This window comes from Ostrea edulis, chromosome 3 (assembly GCF_947568905.1).
Source record: "Ostrea edulis chromosome 3, xbOstEdul1.1, whole genome shotgun sequence".
NCBI classification, from domain to species: Eukaryota; Metazoa; Mollusca; class Bivalvia; order Ostreida; family Ostreidae; genus Ostrea; species Ostrea edulis.
The window spans coordinates 62805464-62828222 of NC_079166.1; the positions used below are offsets into that span (position 1 = coordinate 62805464).

The following is a 22759-nucleotide window of genomic DNA, read 5'->3' on the forward strand; positions in this document are numbered from 1 at the left end:
TATACATAGAAATGCACCCATACCGCTCTCCTACCCCTAGACATTGTGATGACGGAAAAGTTCACATGTATAGACATATAAATATTAAAAAATGAAGTAATTTAAAAATGAAAGCATTTTTGTTTCACCCCCTCCTCTGACAAATATCTACAAACCCTCCTCTTACACAAAGGCCCTCATATCCCAACGCTGGTTTTCAACAAGATTGTTCAGATTTAAGTTTCTCAGTATTAGACTATTATCTCTCGACTGGTAAAAATACACTTATGGGTAATACGTTTAATCACCTTTCTTAAATAAAAATCATCCATATTGAGGAAGACAATTCTTTTTTTAAAAACTGAATAGTGTCCTAGTTGTTTTAACTTGATTATGGGGTAGGCTACACAGAATTGCATCATGTAATAACTTAAATATGGACTTTTGTAATGTGGCAGTCTAAATTAAGTTGTGTGTGGGAAAATGTGGCAGAACCTATATAAAGGGGTCAGTATGTGGAAAACGTGGCAGTGTCTAATGAAGGGGTTAGTGTGTGGAAAATGTGGCAGTCTAAATGAAAGGGTCAGTGTGTGGAAACTGTGGCAAAGACTAGTGATGTACCGATTATCGCCGACTTTCGATTGTCGGTCGCTATAACTGAAACGATGTGAATAATTGATTGCCATTTTGAAAATCGAAAATCGCCGACGTCAGTAATTTTTAAAAAAAAATAATACAAATATTCCTGCCGCGACTTAACTAAAATCCAAAATGGTTGACGAAGCTGAATCATCCGATAAAATTGAATATTGTTTTAATGTCCCTCTTGAGAATCTTTCACTCATATGGAGACATCACCATTGCCAGTGAAGGGCTGCAAAATTTAGGCCTATGCTCGGCGTTTACAGTCTTTGAGCAGGGAGGGATCTTTATCGAGCCACACCTGCTGTGACACGGCCTGGGATCTAGGATTTTGCCTCTTACAACAAGCAAGGGGTATTGAGGCTCTATTCTATACCGGATCCCATAAGAACAACAAAAGTCGAGAGATCTATCCCTATTCCGGGGAAACAAAATCGAAAGTATGGGATTATTAACTTTAAATTTCTAATGAGTTTAGACATCTCCATATGAGTGAAAAATTCCCGAGAGAGACGTTAAACAAGATACAATCAATCAAATGATTTTATTCTAATTAACTTAATATTTAGGGTAAAAAATAAAGTAAATTTAATATATTTATGCCATAAATTTGAAATGAATAAAATTCGATTATTTTTCGATTAATCAATCGAAAAGGTGCATCCGATTAATCCGATTGATTAATAATTTTTCCCCCGATTGCCCATCACTAGCAAAGACTAAATGAAGGTGGAAATGTGGCACAGTCTAAATGACTGAGAGTTTGTGGAAATGAATAGAATATGTTTAACTTTATTCACCAACCATAGACCCTCAGTGGACACTTATAATTTTAACTTCCATCATAAATCCATGATACAAAACATGTAAATGAAAGACCACATTGGTCTGAAAGCGGATCATGGAAATTTTGAAGTCAAGATATACTACTACAGAACATGCAATACAGAAAAAACTTTGTAACAAAATAATTTAGAATAAAATGTGGCAAAGTTTATTGGAAGGGGTTCACAGTGTGGAAATGTGGCAAAGTCTAAAAGAGGCTAGCTGTGTGGAAGGGTATAAATGAAGAGTTAAAGTGTGTGGACATGTGGCAAAGCCTAAAAGGGAATGGAAATGTGGCAAATTCTAAAAGAGGACAGCAGTGTGGAAATGTGGCAAGGTCTATGTACACATGTAATATAGACGAGTGAGAGGACAGATAAATCTGTTTGAAAATTGATAACAGACAGCCCAGTAGGACTATATCATACCCTGCTGTAAAACCAACCAAAGCAGAGTATTTACCTCATTTTTGTCTTTTAAATATTAATCTCTATCATATTATATATGATAAGGTCATACTGGATGATGTCATTGATGCAGAAATCATTTTTCACTACCTTTCGGGTCATTAGATGATTCATATGCTAAGCAATCATAAATTCTGTATACTAGAGTCTAACTAATGTTGTTGATTTTCTACTTTGTCAGACCAATATTCTAATTCACCTGTTTTTCAAGTTACAATTTTAAAAGCTTATTATCATGTGCCAAGACACCGGTTTTCATAATTGCACAAACTGACAAAAATCATATTTCATGCAATATTTCAAAATAATTAAAATCTTCCCTCATCTCCTGAAAAAAACTTCATACAAATGAGCCCTTCATTAATAATGACCTTGATATAAAGCAAACTGTAACTGCAGTCATTTTAAAAAATACTTAGAACACCTGACTTCGTGACAAGACTTAATTTATTGAGATGGTCCTCAAACAATACATTGCAAGGTTTACTCATATGACCCCAAGGCCTATCTTATCTGTGAAAACAAATAATTGATCAAGAGATCAGTGCTCTACTTCAATTCATTGTTTACAAAATAATTAGCTATCATTAATTAACAAAGCAATTACACAATTACTGTGTGTGAGCAGTCAGCTGGAAATAAACTTTAAGATCTAAGATTGTCCAACTGACATCAGCCATGTTGGTTCTAAAATTAACATATACAGAGTTTATTTATTTATCTAAAAACATTTCAAATAAAACTCTTGTTTATTCTCATTAGGATATTTGAGTATAAAGGAATAAATTATAATCAGCACTTAAATAAATGTGTATAGTCTTACATTTATATGTACTGTTTGAATTAAAATGATTCAAATCTAAAATAAATGAATTTTTAAAAAAAATAAAAAATAAAAAGCTTAGACATGTATACTATGACAAAGAGTTTTCAGTACAAAGTAAGTTATTCATCACAGCACAACAGGACATACCAATCTCTAAACCTCTCGAGATCTTAAGTATTGTTGTCCTGAATTTTGTCAAGAGCATTATAAAACACATTTTCTTCTCCATTTTCCTGTACATAATAGTACATATAAACATGTATGTCTCCATGAATTTCATTTTTTCTTTCTCAAAATTCACATTTCAAATACTTTTATAAATTAATTATAATCATACTTTGTTTAAAATATTCCCTCTAATTAATATATTGCAATGACCCATTTTATCATATTCATATTGTTGAACTTATATGAGCCAGATCGACAGAGTTCAACTAAAAAACTCTTTGTTAAACTAGATTTATTTATCTACATTTCACAGCGTTTTACCACAAGATAGATGTCAAAACAGTGATACATGCCATCACTATATAAACACAAAATGTCATAACAAAATCACCTGTACAGATCAGCTGATTCCAAAACATGATGAAAACTTCAATATATCGATACATATTTCTTTTCATAGAAGAAAAGAAACATTAATTAACTCCGAAGTGAATTCCGGCACACAGACATGTTGGCCTGCCTGCACTGCTTTTCTCTACCTCTGATATGCTTTCGGCGGTCGGCCATTCGCTCTGTTCCCGGGACTCTACACCTTTACAGATTTGGGTCACGTTCGTTTTCCTGAATATTTAAATTCTTTAACGAAATATCCCTTAAACATCACCAAACACCCTGCTTTCCAAATGGAACCGCTTCCTTGGAAAGTTCCAAGACGACTCAGGTGAACTTTATAGAGGCCGGAAGTTATGCGAAGAAGTATGACAAGTATTCGAGAGATGCCAAGCTTTTCACGACATTTCAGCCATGCCGTGCATAAATCGGCAGTTCTCGGCCGAATTTCACAGAAATTTGACTGTAACAAGTGTACACTTACCTTTATATGATATATCCAGATGTTGTTAACACCTTATTTGAAAAAATTAAAATTAAAAACTCAAAAAAGACTCACTTCGAGGTATGCGAGGAATGACACAAAAGAATCTGGACAACGTACTGGCTTACTGCGCATTCACCTTGCGCATGGGAGGAGCTTGGACAAGCAGTACGAAATGTGGAACGGTGATTGTTTACAAAACATAAATACGTATAAACATATATATTCACAAAAGTTTATACTTTTTATTTCTGAAATAATGTGTATTAATTATGGTCCTTACGTGAAGATAAAGTTTTCCAAAATGCTTATTAGCTGATAATTATTTAATAAGTCAATCGTGAAAAAGTATTTACAGATTCTCCCTATGGTGAACATATTCGTGCTTGGACACTTGTAGCGGGGTTTTTTGTTTTCATGCGTAACAGTTAATTAGTAGTTTGCGGCGGGAAATTAGAAAATCAGAATATTGTAACAATTTCTAAAAAAAAATATTTTTGAAGGTTCTAAAGAACCCTTCTAGTCTGTTTTCATTTGATATTTCGACGTAGCATTAATTTACCATCCCGAATAATATGTATACATATATATATTAATTTAGACTTAGGCTTATTGGCTAGATATTTCTACAAATTTCAAGTTCTTTAATACCAATTTGTGCCAACGTTACATTGGGTTTAAATATAGACTTGAGGACATCAAAACAAAAACGAAAAAAAAACCCAAAAAAAACCTTGATAAGTCATTAACTGAAAGTATTAATGATTTTATCATTCCACATTGATATATATATATATATATATATATATATATATATATATATATATATATATATATATATTAAAGCTTTTGAATAGCGCTATCTCGTAAATATATAGACCTAGGACTATTATAAGTCTATGCAAATTCCATCTATGTTAAATTCAAGCTTGTCACGGCTGTGGGCATTGATCAGTGAATCTCAACTTGAAATCACTATGTACAACAATTGCAACCGTGATGATTGTACGAGGCTTGGCCGGGGAGGAGCGAGAGCGCCTAGCACTGGTCGATCCGTAACATGTACACTCCCGGTCAGTGAACTCTTTAAATTCACCCCCACCTCTCCTCGGTATTACAGGTTGTAACCCGTAACCCTTGATTTGATTATAGACTGCGGTACATGGGGAAAAAAAACCCCAAAAAAACCCACCTCACTCTTTGATTCATTAACATGTATGAAGTCAGCATACTAAGTTTAAATTTCGTATTTGCTGTATATAGAAGGGTCGCCTCTTTAGAGGGATAATCTTGTGGGGGATGAAAATGAAGACAAATTAATGCGATTTTATTGAATTTAGTTGTTACTATATCCTTTTGAAATTCAAAAACAAATTGAAAGAATTCTAAGGAATTAAGGTTGATATTTAGAGATTAACATTAAGGAAGATATTAAACTTTTCATTGTTAAGTGTACACGGGATCCCTTTAACAGTTTTATTGGGAGTCATGCTTTAGTAGATTAAGTGTAGGAGTAAAAACAGCATTCAAAATAAACTGACCATCAAATAAATCACTTAAATAAATAACACACATGGTTACATTTTAGGAATAATTGTTTTGAATATTATTGCAAACACTTAGAAAACCGAAATCACTTTAGCAGGCAACAATACACCGATTTTACGCAACACGACAGCTGATCGCGTGAGCGATAAGCCATTGCACATGGTCAGTATTTTCCTATCGGCATTCGAAATCGTTTGTCATTTTTCTAACAAGATTTTTGACTCCTAGCTATTCGTGAACAAGTATTCTTGCACTTCAAACGGCGTGTGTACAACCAGAAAACAAAACCTGAACCCCGTGATTGACAGATTGTCAATTAAAATTCAGAGCATCCCGAGGATAAATCAAAATATTATGCCAAACTTGCCAGGAGATATCACGCAAAGTTGGATTACAGAGAGAGAAAAAAAATGAAACCATTTGAAATGAAAAAAATAAATTAAAAATTATATATCGCCGGTATATATAGGCAACACGGTGCATTTGAGAAATGTAGTTTTGCAAACCAGTTATATAACAATCCAAGGGAGTATGAAATCGGTGTTAATCATGCGCTATTAAATTACAATACAGGAGTTTTGCTTTTCCGAAAGCAAGAACGTGAAAGATATAATTACGTATCCCCGTGAGATAAGGGGGGATTGGGACCAATGCTACCCAGGGGAAACCAGTCAATCGGCCCCTAATCGACGCTCACTCCCCAAGCCTTTCTTCCCAATCGCAACAGGCCGGTAACTACAAAATTTGAGAGGATAGTTTCCTTGACAAGAGCAGTACAAACAAAATCACAATTTGTGGAGGGAAGTTTATCTTTGAAATTATTGTTGCAGAGATTCCACGCGTGGACGGACGGCACGGTAATGATGATTGGGAGAATTGCACCACATTCCTGAAGCTCAGATTTCCCCCCGTTTTAATTAACTAACCGAAAACACCGAAGGAACTAGAGCACCCCCTGCGACTTAATGTTGGGTTTATCCTTCACGGAGACCAAAATTTGCATGTCAGTCATACCTAAGAGGAATTCTGTGCATAAAGGGAAGCAACTGCACACAGCTGGGGGTTAGGGGACTGGAAACTTCGCCTTTCTCAAAAATGAGCATGGCAAATTTTAAGAAGAAATAACGAATAAACTGATACTTTGATGGATTATGAAATATATTTCATATAACCACACGTTATCAGTCCTTTCCTTCACTCCCCGTGTGATTGCGCGCTTGAGACATTAGCCTCTCGCGGTAAATTAAATCCATATGTGAGGGACATATGTGGCTTATGGGGATTAAAAGGTGCAGATAACAGAGAGAAAGACACAATCCATCTCTCGTCGTTAAAATCTGGAAGTAGTTATCCCACATAACCAACCAACAATTGACGTATTTCATTTCAAAGTACCCGTCATGCTTCACGAGGAATGTTTGAACGTTTCGGACGAATTCTTAGAATTTGCGGGAATCTTTCCGAGAGGCATGCCGTAGTCTCCCTACAAGGGACCAGAACGCTCACCTGAGTCACCGTGGTCGTACACACAGATGACTGTATGGAGTTTGGGACAGTTAGTGACTAGTGACTCGCTATGTCTCAGACTGCCGGCAGTTTGTTATGTAGCAATTATTTTGTTGCTATGGAATGATCGAAATTCTCAATTTGCATATTAAATTCTAAACGCTTAGCTTGGCACTCAGGGATAAAGAAGCTGCCAGCTTGTCTGGAGTGTGATTTCATTCAACACTAATTTTATTTTCGCTATAACATTTTAACTTTATTTTCACCATTTCTTGCGAGACTTTCATTAAACACTAATTTTATTTTCGCTATAACATTTTAACTTTATTTTCACCATTTCTTGCGGGACTTTCATTAAACACTAATATTATTTTCACTAACATTTTAACTTTATTTTCACTATTTCTTGCAGGACTTTCATTAAACAATGAACACTAACCTTATTTTCACTATTTCTTGATTACCTTCTCTAGGAATTAAAGGCAAACGGCCCTTCATTTGTAACAACAGGTCGAGTCCTCTGGGCTTTTATACGGGCCCCTCGTGTTCTTTTGATCAGTATGATATGCAAGGTATGTTTATTGAAAACCCTACCAACTCAGACCTTTCATAACAAAATCTCGTTTGGGACACACCATTTGTTACTAACACTCATCTAAAACCTGTCTCTGGTGTGGAGAATATCAAATAAGTACACGGTGGGGGCAGTCAAAATGTTAAGATGTTGCAAGCATGCGCAGACGAGAAGTCACAGTATGATGTGACACGTGGTGGCTTTGGACCTTTGGTATCAAAATACAATCCTGGTTTAACTGTACCACGAGACTTTAAATCAGATTCTCCATGTTTTCGGAACTAGACCTCGTGACCCAGTACGCATAGCATGCTCTGATGGAAATGTGACCGACATTGGCGTTAAACACAGCAGATTATCAATCATCATAGATGTGATGACGTTAAAAATCAATATGTGATCATTCAGTCATCGATCAGTGTGATGACGTGTTAAACATCAATACAACATATCCATCATCCATTAATTAATGAGCAGAACCATGGGTAATTATTTTATATTTCCTGAGACCAAAGCGGTTCATATACATTATGTATCCTATTGCGGATATAAAGGGATTGCTCTGTAGTACAGAAATATTCCCTACAAATATTAAGGGATTATTTGGTGTAATATGAAGGGATTATTCAGTGTTATAGACACATATAAAGGGATTATTCAGTGTTATAGACATATAAAGGGATTGTTCATTGTTATAGTACCATTCAACTTGTAATATAAAGGGATTATTCAGTGTTATAGACATATAAAGGGATTGTTCATTGTTATAGTACCATTCAACTACCAATATGTTGTAATTGATGTTAAAGGAAAATGAAGGGATTGTTTGGTGTTGTATGAAGGGATTATTTGGTGTTGTATGAAGGGATTGTTCGTTATTATATGGAGGGAGCGTTTGGTGTTTTGTGAAGGGATTGTTTTGTGTTTTGTGAAGGGATTGTTTGGTGTTATATGGAGGGATGATTTGGTGTTGTGTGAAGGGAGTGTTTGGTGTTATATGAAGGGATTGTTTGGTGTTGTATAAAAGGATTGTTTGATGTTATATGGAGGATTGTTTGGTGTTGTATGGAGGATTGTTTGGTGTTATATGGAGGGATTGCTTGGTGTTATATGGAGGGATTGTTTGGTGTTGTATGGAGGGATTATTTGATGTTGTATAAAAGGATTGTTTGGTGTTATATGGAGGGATTGTTTGGTGTTGTATGAAGGGATTGTTTGGTGTTGTATGAAGGGATTGTTTGGTGTTTTATGGAGGGATTGTTTGGTGTTGTATGAAGGGATTGTAAGGTGTTGTAAGGAGGGATTGTTTGGTGTTTTATGGAGGGATTGTTTGGTGTTGTATGAAGGGATTGTTTGGTGTTGTATGAAGGGATTGTTTGGTGTTGTAAGGAGGGATTGTTTGGTGTTGTATGGAGGGATTGTTTGGTGTTGTATGAAGGGATTGTTTGGTGTTGTATGAAGGGATTGTTTGGTGTTGTAAGGAGGGATTGTTTGGTGTTATATGAAGGGATTGTTTGGTGTTGTAAGGAGGGATTGTTTGGTGTTATATGAAGGGGTTGTTTGGTGTTGTAAGGAGGGGTTGTTTGGTTTTGTATGAAGGGATTGTAAGGTGATGTATGAAGGGATTGTGTGGTGTTGTATGAAAGGATTGTTTGGTGTTGTATGGAGGATTGTTTGGTGTTATATGGAAAGATTGTTTGGTGTTGTATGGAGGGATTATTTGGTGTTGTATAAAAGGATTGTTTGGTGTTTTATGATGAGATTATTTGGTGTTATATGAAGGAAGTGTTTGGTGTTTTGTGAAGGGATGGTTTGGTGTTGTATAAAGGGAATGTTTGGTGTTGTATGAAAGGATTGTTTGGTGTTGTATGGAGGAATTGTTTGGTGTTATATGACTTTTTTAAGTTATAGAATTATGAAGGAATTGTATAGTATTGTAGAAACATTCACTCAGGACTTCAATATGAACATTTCTCGATGAATATGGTGGGGATTATTTGTCTCTATAGATATTCCTTCAAGTGAATATGAAGGAAAACATTGCCTGGTTATTGTTATAGATACAGTGCATTTATCCTATTATTCTCCCTCACCCCCTTCGTAAAATAACAGTTGGATGTCAATGTAATTGTATCTGAATGAAACTTGTTTTGGTCAAACAGTTACAAAACAATCAGCGCCATATTCATGAGTAGGCTAGAGTGAAGCCCTCGGCTTCAGCTGATGATAGGGGTAGGTGCGACAGAGGATCATGCCCTCGCTCTGGTGGGGGACTTTCCTTGAGAAAATTGACAAGTTGTATTAGTGAAACTTTGAAATACCCAATTCTGAAACATGAAATCCTGTAAGTTTATTCAATTTCAAGTGAGTAAAAATTAGAGTTTGATTAGTGAAAAGAACATTAGATACACTATCTATTGTAGTATACTGCTTTCATTTATAAGCGCTGGGATGATGTGTAGACAACAGAATTTTAGCTTGCATGGAATATGTGCTACTGATTATGCTATCATTTCAAACAAACAACATGCACTTTGTGACAGCTAGTAAATGTGCACATGAAATGTGCCTTCCTATTTACTGACGCTTTTATAACGTACTGATGAGGATTTATCAAAACAGAGTTTGTTCTACTGAATGTAATGTAGGGACATAGCTCTCCATCAGCTGTTTAGAGTGTGCATACATGTATGTTTTGCAAAATAAATGAAAACAAAAGATTTATTGTTACTAAAGACCTTTTCCTGTGGTCCAGTGGTCAGGGCGCTGTCTGCACGACCTGGAGATCCTAGGTTTGATTTCCTAGCGTCGCATCAGATTGAAGACGTTTGACATTGGTAGTGACTGTATTTTGTTGGTTTTTTGACATTGGTAGTGACTGTATTTTGTTGGTTTTTTGACATTGGTAGTGACTGTATTTTGTTGGTTTTTTGACATTGGTAGTGACTGTATTTTGTTGGTTTTTGACATTGGTAGTGACTGTATTTTGTTGGTTTTTTGACATTGGTAGTGACTGTATTTTGTTGGTTTTTTGACATTGGTAGTGACTGTATTTTGTTGGTTTTTTGACATTGGTAGTGACTGTATTTTGTTGGTTTTTGACATTGGTAGTGACTGTATTTTGTTGGTTTTTTGACCAGCATTTGACATTGGTAGTGACTGTATTTTGTTGGTTTTTTGACAGCGTTTGACATTGGTAGTGACTGTATTTTGTTGGTTTTTTGACAGGGTTTGACATTGGTAGTGACTGTATTTTGTTGGTTTTTTGACATTGGTAGTGACTGTATTTTGTTGGTTTTTTGACATTGGTAGTGACTGTATTTTGTTGGTTTTTTGACATTGGTAGTGACTGTATTTTGTTAGTTTTTTTACCAGCGTTTGACATTAGCAGACTGTTACAGTACAGAGCTCCACATAAATAAAAATTGTGGTACTTCACTTAAAGGTGGTGACTAATGGGACCTTTAAAATATATGCTCCATGCAATCTATAAATAATAATAGTACCCTTTGCATAGTGTGCAGATCTAACATGGAAAGGTGAAGATAATGAACAGTGATCAATCTCAAAACTCTTATAAGCAATACAAATTAGAGAGTAGGGTGAACATAGATCCCTGGATATACCAGAGGTGGGATCAGGTGTCTAGGAGGAGTAAGCATCCCCTAACATCTAATTCTAAATTACATTTTTTTTGTTCAATACAAAACAGGATAAAACAGAAATGACCAATCACACAACATTACTTTCCCAATTTATTAATTATCATAAGAGAAAATCTATACACATTTGAAAGACTATCTAGATATTGATAAACTATAGGTAATTTTAGCACCATAAATAACATTGATATAAAAACATATGACATGTATTAAATAAAAACATGTGATGAATGTTGATGCAGTCTGATTTCAGCACAATATTGCAGCAAAATTTACAAACATTCAAAATCATCTTGCATTCCAATTCTTGGGATATTTATAGCAAGGAGTTGCACTTCAAATTTTCCCCAAAATTTAAAAACTACAAAAAATGTTTTGACAGGAATTTCAGCAGTATGGATCCTGGCTGTACCTACAGACAAAAACTTTCAACTTATAGTTCCTCTGATAAATGGTTCCAACTCAATGGGTTAGCAGGTGCTCCAAACTACATCACTATTTACTTAGCAATGTAAACTCTGACAGCAAAGAGTTTACCTATGCACTGCGCATCATTTTTGCAACCAGCATCTTACACAACTACCCAAAAACTACTAACACTAAAATACTGTGAAACGATCGCATAGGAAAGCCAATCACAAAGATAATGATCTCCATTAAACAAACAGGGGGTCCTAAGTCAGATCCGTAATGCCACATCATTTACAATAACTGTTAATTTCGACCAGGAGCTATAACAGTAGCTTTTCGGCAGTTATCGTAATTGAAAATAGGAATTAACTTCTAACTGGAGCCAAACTTACAGCCATGTTAAATTCCACAGCTTTTCAGGCTGGATTGGAAAGACTGATTAAAAGTCAAAAAACCAACTCAATTACAGAAAATGCACTCAAGCAACACAACTGCAGCAAAATGTGTAAACAGGCTCAACACTGGCAGCATCAAGTGAAGCCAATGATAAACAATACCAGACAGGTATTACACAGTGTGGTGGCGCTCCAATATAAATGTCTTTTGTAATTGCCACAATTGCTGAGAAATTAACAAAACTCGCTTTGTATATTTGCACTCTCCCATTTTCTTTGCACATTTGTTTCTGTCTGTTGGTTTTTGTGGTAATTCAAAGACATGGTTTTATTGAAAGGAAGAAAAAAAAATGCTTGTAATGAAAATACACATAATACTAAAGCAACAGAATAGAGAACATGAAAATACACAACTAACGCCTAGAGTCCTCAACACACACACACACACAGCTGTCAGTCAGAGAGGAAGAAGTGTTATGTAATCAAACTTACACAGACTTTTAAATCATTTTTTCTGTGGCTGACTCATTATGTCTGATATACCTGGTCTTACAAGGTCAACCACTCTAAACAAAATTGACCCGGTTTTGTGCTTCTGCCTACCTTATGAAACCACTACATCACAGTCATAACCTGAAGAATTAAAAACCTTGTACAAATATGGCTGTACTAAAAAATCCTAAACCAACCAGAGCAGGTTCTCATCGTAAAATAAATAATTCACCTAATAAAATTTCATACATTACATTATCTTACAATTGTTTGTTTTTTGGAAATTTGGTATCACAGACAATAATTTTTCATTCATCTGTTAAAAGACAATTTACTTTCATATTGAAAAACAGATATCGTACTCTATACTTAAATGTCACACCCTCAATATACCCAATATGTATCTTTCGTGTAACCTATTGTTTTATTTTGTTTCGGAGGCCTCTCATTTCATGTAGTAACATTCCTGTCCTTTTTGGCTGATTGGTTTCAAAATCACATGGCCCCACCTGCACACAGATTAAAAATTCAAAACTTCTCCCAACAGCTGAACTCGAATGATTTACATATTGAAAACTCGGCGCCTATTCAGTTTTGTCACTAAACCTCCCAAATTCTCCATTCCGTGTTTAAACAGCCAACCAACGGTACATGTATCATGAGTGAGTATTCTTGGCATCCTGATTGTCTTTGGTTACATTGTTTCCATGGTTACAGACCTTGACCTTTGTACTTGGTGAATATGTTGTACAGAACTCTAAGGGTAGACTTCAAATCCTGGTTGACAACATCTGCAACAAAATTGTTATTTTAAAAAACAATATATCAATAAGTAGCTAAAGCCAGAATCTTGATGTGTACTGATATATAAAAATCCCCATCCAAATAAACACGATAAGGTGGTATTTACTGCAGACAACATTTCACCCCCATTACAATTTAATGACTGATCTATCAAATCCTTCCCATCTTTTGTTTTTTATTATTCATTTGAACAGTAAAGTGCTTTCTATCAATCACTGCAAGATCTTTCCTTAGGAGGCTGGTTATCAAAAACTCTAATCATTCACAGCTCCCATAAACTGGTACCAGGGCCCCCATCTTCACCCACTCACTGTTTTATTATGAAAGATTTGTTGAACTTTTATTTTGTAACACTATAGATATCCATCTCTTCTTGACTAGTTTTTGCTTTATCTGATTGAGCTATACATATATCTGATTACTTTTTATACAAAAATAATTTGTAAGGATTGATGTGAGGATGAACAATGACATGTATATCATCCTTAAGATGGCAACTATTCCTAAAGTGAAGCCCAATCAAACAGTTTCAGTGTGTGGGGGAGGGGGGGGGGATTTGCTATTGTCCTCAATGATTGTTTATTTGGTCTGAACATTGAAAAGACCAGTACCTTCGGGCCTGGCTTTCGGCTTGGCCAGTCCAGCGTCCTGCATCAACTCGAAGGCAAAATTCACATTATGGACCTGCAAGAAAAGACAGTAGAGAAATGTAGAAATTCATGAACCAATCACACAGAGGCAACAGAATCATCATAAAAATCTATGCATGGGCATAAAAACTTTGGGGATTCCCTCATAAACTATGTCAGAGCCTGAGAAAGCTTGCTCTTCCTCCACAGAGAGAAGGTACGGAGAATGGTGGGGAGGGCATAAAGTACCTTTAATGTGCCGCGGTTATTGTCTTGTGCTGGGCGATAAATTATCAATGAACAGAGCCCGTTATAATCCCTTATTCCGCTCCACAGAGAAAAGTCGTAAAATAGACATATAGTCAATGATTCAGAAAGTCATCCAGTTTAAATGTCTTTTTTTTATTTTTTGACCCAATGTGAAAGCTTTCATGAATGAAGCTTCATGGTTAGGTAATAACTAAATTATGTAAATTTTGCCTGTATGGATTTGTTATTCCTAACAAAAGGCGGCTGTGTTGGGCATATTCTGATGCACTTCTATCATACACCAGCCCTCGACTACCTGACAAATACAAGATTTAAAACCTCTCCACATTAAATATGAAATGCCTTCTCAGATTGAATTTTAAGCAACATGGATGACATTGTGCCCTATGAATTATTAATGAAATGGGACATTATATACATTCAGTCTTATTTTTTTTAATAGAGCATGCATCCTAAAGCAAAATAATGAATTACAAAAAAAAAAATTGTTGAAGTTTATAATTTATATCAGTTAGAAAATATAAATTTACAGTGGTGAAGTCAAAATACCTTTAAAGCTTAATTAATTTGGATTTCTAAAGTTATAAACTGTATACTTAAGTTAATATATGACAGGTAGGAATATTGGACTTCTTAACACAGTGACATTTGATGTAATTAAGGTCTAAGTAAATCTTGGAAGTACTTTTACCTGAATAAATAATACTTTTTGATGACTCGTGTCATCTACGCAATGAAATCACAGTTCTTCCGTGTCATATATTGGTGTAAAAATTCCCATGCAAAAATTTTTCATTACATGTATCACATAAGAAAATTAATCCTTATTCAATAATTTCTATTTTTACTAGATTTTATCTCTATCTCGACATTTAAGTGCTATAAAAAATAGTATAGAATTGTTTGCGCACAAAGTTCTCTAGATTCGAAATGATATTTAGTTCGCTTATTTATTGTCTTAGCACTGAATGTGACAAAACAGTGTCCTTAATTACCAGAAAAACAAAGAATTATATACAATTGTAAACAAAGTTTTTGTTGTTCTTATTCAATCTCCCCTCCAGTTTGTTTTCCAGAATCTTCCGACACAGGCACAAACAGCCGCAGCCTTACAGATAAAAGTGCAAAATTAACAACTGACGATGGAAATACGTAAACAAACGCTGCTTATTACATAATACACGATTTTCACATTTATTGCTCTCACTAGGTGGGGCTCTATAAACTTTTTCAGATTTCGAGTTTTAGTAAATTGATGCACTTTTTGACAGCCTGGTTGATATTCCCCACCGTGACACTAAATTCTGAAGCATGAATTTGCTCTGGAGTTTGAAAACAAAGTCATTTAAAGCACCTGTCTGACATAATCCTCCAGATACAAGCAAAAAAGAAGGACCCTTATGAAAAATTTCACCTATCAAGATCAATTTGTCAAGTTCTGCCTATTCGACAGAAAATCGTAGACATTGTAACAGTAATGATAACAAACTACTACACCACATATGTGGGAAATACCATTAACATTTCCAATGTAAGTTATTCATACCGTGGGAAATACCAAACATTTCCAATGTAAATTATTCATATCATGGAAAATACCGAACATTTCCAATATAAATTATTTATATCATGGAAAATACCGAACATTTCCAATGTAAATTATTTATATCATGAGAAATACCAAACATTTCCAATGTAAATTATTTATATCATGGGAACTACCAAACATTTCCATTGACCAATATATTAAATTATTTATATCATGGGAAATACCAAACATTTCCAATGTAAATTATTCATATCATGGGAACTACCAAACATTTCCAAAGTAAATTATTTTACTGTGGGAAATACCAAACATTTCCAATGTAAATCACTTACATGAACCCCAATTTCCACTCTCATTTGTCAAATTCATTTCTTTTGCTTTAGATAGAAATCTAAATCTATGTTTCTAGTGAATGTAATTTGTAGTTCCTTGTATGACGTTAAAGAGCATATAAGTCAATACATGTATGTAAATTAATCAAGGTCAAAGTCAAATTTTTATTCTTTTCCAAGGTCACACTAACCTTTCATTAGTGGGTGTTACTGTATAAAGATCTGGTTTCAGGTCGTATCATTAAAATAACAGATGAACCTATTCTAGCTTATGTACATACATCACAACCAAGAACATGATGTAATTAAATCCAAGTCCTAAGTTTGATACTTAAAAGGGTCTCTTCACTTCAGACACATGGGTCCTGATGCCCCCCCCCCCCCCCCCCCCCCCTCCAGACCGAGACAATTCTGTACTATCACCATGTAGATTTCATGTATCACATGACCCAGCCCCATGGAGGGTTTCTATGGCAACAAGAAAAAGAGATCAGTGCATGTACCCTCTTTTCTTACATTAATTCCATCCATCATGATCATCTGTGTGTTTGACAGGAGGGGGATAAGGAGGGGTGATGTAATGAACTGTGATAGATCAAGGATGAATCAGATCTTTGTACTTGATTTTATGTACCATTTCTACATAGCAACATTCATCATCAGCCCCCCTCCCCTCCTATTGATTGAATTAACCACCGTGACAGATTATTGTTAGAGAGTGTCAGCCCACTTCTCTCAGACCTATACCGTAACATCTCTCCAGCTCTACCTTAATTCCCAATATCATTAAGGTAGGTCTTTGTTCGGACAAGCTTGGCCACCTCGGCCAAACCCACAATGTACAGGATAGACCCTAAATTTTCTCTTGACTTTCTTGCTGGGGTAATAGATCCATGCATTATCTGTCAGCTTGAGTAAATACAGGGAATCAGCCTTTGTTTGACATGCCTTTCTTCATGTTGTATGTAAGGTCAAAACATCAGCCAGTGATTTAAGTCTGATGTAGATTTTTTATGTGAGCACATTCAGCAAAAGCGCATTTCACACCATATGTTACACTGTCCCTATACCCCCCCCCCTTCCACTCTCCATTCACTCATATGTTACCTGATCATTTTATAAAAGTTAGCATGGTCCTATACAACAATAAAATAAAACATGAATTAATTCCACGAATTGCATCAGTTGTTTTCTCACTCTCCATGTTTGTCAGAGAAACCGACTTCATTATGATCGATAAACACACCCCCTTTCTAATTTTCTTTAAATGACTGCACGAAATGCTACAGTTTAGAAATTTTGTCAAACTAATCAGTCCTCAGACTTAGGGGACTTTAGACGTTTTCAGTGATTGCTATTTCAACACAACTGGACTATTTATATATGTGCGAGTTAGTCGGTGGTATGAAAGTCTCCCAGAAATATTTATTCTTCCATTTTGGTCTATATTTGTCAATATGTGCAAACTAAAACGTAAAATTTTAATAACAGTAATAAATCTCAATGACATGTTCAAATCTATCATACGAAATTTGGATTGATCAATGAAGTACACTGAATCAGAGGTCAGGAGGTCAAAACCGATTTTTGGAGATTTGGGCAGTCTTATCAGTGAGCTGGGAGCCCTACACAAAGGTTTCCCTAAGTTTTGTTCCTTAGTGAGTCATTTCCGGGTTTCGACAAAGTTGATCAGATAATGGGGCCCAAGGAACAAATACAAAACTTCAAAGAAGAAACAGTGCACAAACTATTACATAATTCTGTACACGGTATTTGGTGAGCTGTCACGGTGCCTACCGTTGTTTAGTGTTCAAGATGAGATCATCCACGCCCAGCTTAAGGAACTACATCAAACTATATATGCATCTTTTTTTTTTAAACTCCTGAAGATTTCACATCTGACTTCCAAGGTCTTTGTGAAGTCCACCTAACCATGATTGGGCAGTTCCCCTAATGTAGGTCAATAGCTGGGTGTCACGGTTACATATACAGCAATTCCTGCTGAAAACCACTGAAGCAAAGCTTGAAGTGGATAAACGATCTTATTACACACTTCATTTCAGGTGTTAAAATGACATGATAGCAGCGACTCTCAAAACACTAAATAGCTATTCACCAATTCAGCATGTTCAGGGGAAGTTTTTGGCTAGATTCTGAAACATTAATGAAAGTCCTTTGTAATGCAGTGACACAGTGTATTCCTTAATATAGACTGCCAAAACACCAAGTCCATTCACATACTAGTGTAATGGTTTCCCATAATTATCTGTTTTAGATCCAAGAACACCACTGATTTTGAAAACAAGAGACATGCATGCATTAGGATTTTACTCTTATTTTCTTTCTCTCTGTCTTTCTCTCTCTCCCTCCCTCCAGCAATTATTCTCTTTCGAGATGTAAGCTATGCATAGCTTTTTGGGTACCTTTTTCAGGGAAAAAGTTGCTTCGGGTACCTTACAAATACATTTTGGGTACCTTTCAGGTACATCTCATTTCTGTAAGGGTGCCTGTCCACTTGTCAGATTTTGTAGCAATTTCCCACGACAAACAAAATTTCTTATAGTAACTTAATATCAGTCTTTGAATTAGCCAGTGGTCTGAAGACCAAGTCCAATAAAATGAGGGGGGGCACTTGTAAAAAAAAAATAAATTACATATACAAGGCCACCAGGCCTGTACTTTTCATCAATATCACTGACTTTCTGTTTAAATTACTTACACCATATATTTAAAGGTAGCGGTGATTGTAATCAGAATTCATGGTAAATATATAGTGCTTCTATCACACTTGAACTAGTTTTGAGTAAACCTATAGTTCACTTGAACTCGCTCTTCAATGTTCTCAAACTGAAAAAAGTAATATTTTGTGCATATGATTTGGACCAGTAAACAGTTCAAATACGTATAGAGGCCCAGATAGCCAGTGCTCAAAAAAGTTTTTCCTTTATTCAGACTGATGCATCATGAGATACTAGTATATAACAATGACATGTAAATAAGTATTAAAAAACCAGAAGCTCTTGAGGCAAAAGAAATGAATGCCTGTTATTGTACAGCACAAAGCTCTTAATGGAGACCTGTAGAAATGGCTGGCTGTTGTTCCTCAATAACACTGCTAATTGTATATAATCTGTTAAGGAGCCCCCTCCAACTCATATAATGACAACAGGCTTTAATCATCAGAGAAACAGTTCTAAGAGAGTAATGACAACAGTGTTTTCATCTGTATTTCAGCAGTAAAAACAAAAATAATTTTTAAAAAACCCCAAAACAAACCAAAATCTAAGAGAGTAAAGACCCTCAGAAATTAAGAAAAATCATTTTTTAAAAATCCAAAATCTACCAGTAAGAGTGTAGTGAGAACTGCCTTTTTTCTGTATCTCACCAATTAATTTTTTTTAAAAACAAAATGGCTCCTACACCTTCAGAAAAAAAGTTCTAAGACTGTAACAAAGATGAAGACCAGAGTTTTTTTGCACTGAAGGAGTATGAATTCCAGTGAGCTGTGAGTTTTTTAATGCAGTTATCTTCTCTTGGCATCTCTGTGACCTTGATGCCTCTATACAACCTTGAAATGTGAAACAAAATCATCAACCTTTCAGGTCATTATAACCAGCTACTTGTAATCCTTTTCCTCCATAGATTTTTAACACATTGATCAAACTTGCACTTCTAATCATACTAATAAATTCTTAAAATATATAACTTCTAAAAAATCTGTGGCAGTTCACTTGGATACCAATTCTTATTCGTGAGGAAGTCAATGACTTCAAAAAGCAGGATGCACTAACTCCAAACACACAACTCTTTATAAGCACCCCGAAAAAGCCCGACTTCTGCATGGTAGTCAAATGACATCATCACTCACTCCGCGGAACATCCCAGCTCTATACTGCGGGACAGGAAATTTCGCTGAGTAAAACGTTCCACAGAACTGTTCCCTGTTCCGGCGGGCGGAAAACCACTCTTGCAACAACATCTTGTAAACACTTATATGCATACCTACTCAGCAAATTATAAGGAATTTCAAGCTTTTTAAGTGATTAGTACTTTAACACACAAGTTCAATGACAAATTTATAAAGTAAGGCATTATATAACGCTCAGCACAGCCCTGCATTACTGTTGTGTAAATAATACGTATTGTCGAGAGGTTTGTGGCACTTTTACAATTAATGACCGTCTCCTATGTGATGTCACCCCTCTTTAAACCTAAACAGAGAATTTTTTTTTCCATTGTAATTTGGTCATGCACTGACAGTCAAACAGTGTGGATGTATAAGACACCTGGTTCTGAAATCTTGTGCATGCTTAGGTGATCAAGTCAATGTCTCAAACTTCCTCATTTTTATTGAAATTTGGTGTTGAAAAAAAAAGATGTACCTGCATTTGAGTAAAACCTAGCTCTTTAAGGATGCTGGTTTAGGACTCCCAATCTAATGTCAATCTTATAAATATCAACATTTTCTGTTTCCATGAATTAAATAGTTCATATCAATTTTGGGTTTCAGTCAGACTGCTAACTTTTAAGACAAATTCTTCATTCCAAGAGCCAACCCCCCAGCTACATAGAGCGCCCTGACAAACTTATGCATGAAGTTCTCACCCCCTCCCCTTCTTATTTGTACAGAACACCATTTCCTGATGGTTCCCAGACTAGAGAGAAATAACATGGTGACAGTGAGATCTCTTCACGACTGGCTCCTCCAGGTCACATGATTAACATGAATTGATTCCTTTCTGATTTATTGATGGTCTACACTATTGTGACGGGCCATCGTCACCGAGTGATTCCGTTTCTAAGGACCTCACTTCTCAGTCATAGGGCCTACCACTCGATTTGATTCATAATTTTGCATGTGCCATCTCCTGTATATACAAGACACCTGTTTTCTATTGATTTACAGACAAGATCAGAAAAGTAATTACGGAGAAGGCCTGCACAAATATTCAAACAGTAACTGCTAGCATGCACCACAGCCACTCTCATTCCACAACTGCTTCATTTTAATATTGATATTGAACACTTATTTAGCACCAGGTATGATAAGAAAATTCTCTCTCTCTCTCTTTCTCTCTCTCTCTTCTCTCTCTTAAAAATGGCACTTTTTAGCAAGATCCTTTCAAGCACACCTTGAATAAACATTGAACAAATGCAAACTTCAAACAAAATCCAATTTTAGTTTTAAAACTATTCAAAATTGGAAAGCTCTGTCAACAAATGTATTATCATTAAATTAAACAAAACATTAATACGGATATACTGCAAAGTGTAAAAAAAAAAACTGTGTCAAAATTATATCCATAGAATAAACACCTACAGAGGCCTGTTTTTATAGCCGTTCCACAGTTACGCTTCTCTTTACATAGGCCAGGGTTGGTTACATCATTCTGTTCTGAAATACTGTGTTGTTTAAATTCAATTCAAGTGTATTTGACTACACATCTAAATCAGGGAAGCATCTATTAATGGTAGTATACCATAATTTAAATAGTCTGTTAAGTATGATATTAGTATACTTTTTAGCTGGCATGTTCAAATGAAAATTACATGCTTTAAACTTACGTGTACATGAAATGTATGAAAAAGCTATATGTTCCCTAATGGCCATGACATCTGCCTTGCTAGTCAGGTGCCCTTTGACCTTTTGACCTGAGAATCAGTAAGATCGAGCCATCCAATGGTTAATAGGTTTCATGATTGTCAAGCAAAGGGCTCTACAGGTATTTTACAGTCGGCCAGCTGATCACCTTCTCACCCACATAGTGACATTTTGCAAAGCAATTACTGCTCCACTTTACTGAAAGATGCAGCACAGCCAACACATAAATCATATTCTTCCTAAAATTCATTTTTTCTTCAACTTCAAATGTTTTGGCAGTACATAACTTTTGTTACATTATTTACGGAATAATATTGTAATTTAAAAGATTAGTTTGTACTAAAGAGCCCTGGCCTTTGGCTGCTTGTCAATATTGAGGGCTAAGATCATAGACAGGCTTTGTGTTTGATACGGAAATGGCGATCCATGTCATAATAATTACACAATTCAGAAAAAATGACAGAGGCAATGCGTTGAATACACAGAAAACTTTTTATCATGAAATGAAATAGAAAGCTGATGTGTTAATAGTTTCATGTAAAGATATCGAACAGATGATGTATTAAAACAAAATATATTGATGATCTAAACCTAAATATCAAGACCCCAGAGTAATATATACTGTATGAAGTACAAAAATATAAAAACTTAAAAGACTGATCACTATATTAGTAATTAAGTTAAAACCCTGATGTTTCTATTTATTCATTCAGATATTATCAACACAGCATGTCTATAGTCCTGAATTAGTCAGATAAAATGCAATATTCCATAAACAGCGATATTAAAACGAATGATTAAACCTTCACCACAATAGGACTTAATGCAGTCTGAGAGATGATATCTTCGGACATTCTCATTCTTTCCGGTGTGAAAATCTCCATTATACACTTAAAACAAGTCTCCCCGTTTTATTTGAATGCACCGAGCCATTGAAGATAATGAGTTCTTCGCTGTTCCTGACCCAGTTTTACGCCCGACAGCCTGGACCCTAAGACACACACCTCCTTATCTTGTGTCAGGGATCAGAAATCCGTAAAATAACAGAAATCTATAATAAATGCCTTCATTCACTGTTTTTATTGCTTTTTAATTCCGTCCTCGATCAGAAGGAGGATTACCCGAAATACAATTAAAAGTACACAAAGTGGTTTCATTATGTTACCGAAGAAACACGGCTAAAAAAGGGGCCCATACGTCATCA

At 35.4% G+C, this 22759-nt stretch overlaps 1 protein-coding gene across 1 annotated transcript in view; it reads right to left on the minus strand.

Moving 5' to 3' along the window:
- LOC125673292 (uncharacterized) overlaps window positions 1-22759 on the minus strand; it is a 64430-nt gene that overhangs the window by 17614 nt on the left and 24057 nt on the right. The window contains exons 12-13 of the mRNA XM_048909823.2: window positions 13785-13857; window positions 13095-13160 (exon numbers count right to left, since the gene is read on the minus strand). Of these exons, the coding sequence (XP_048765780.1) occupies window positions 13095-13160; window positions 13785-13857 (139 nt within the window). The remainder of the gene's footprint in view (window positions 1-13094; window positions 13161-13784; window positions 13858-22759) is intronic.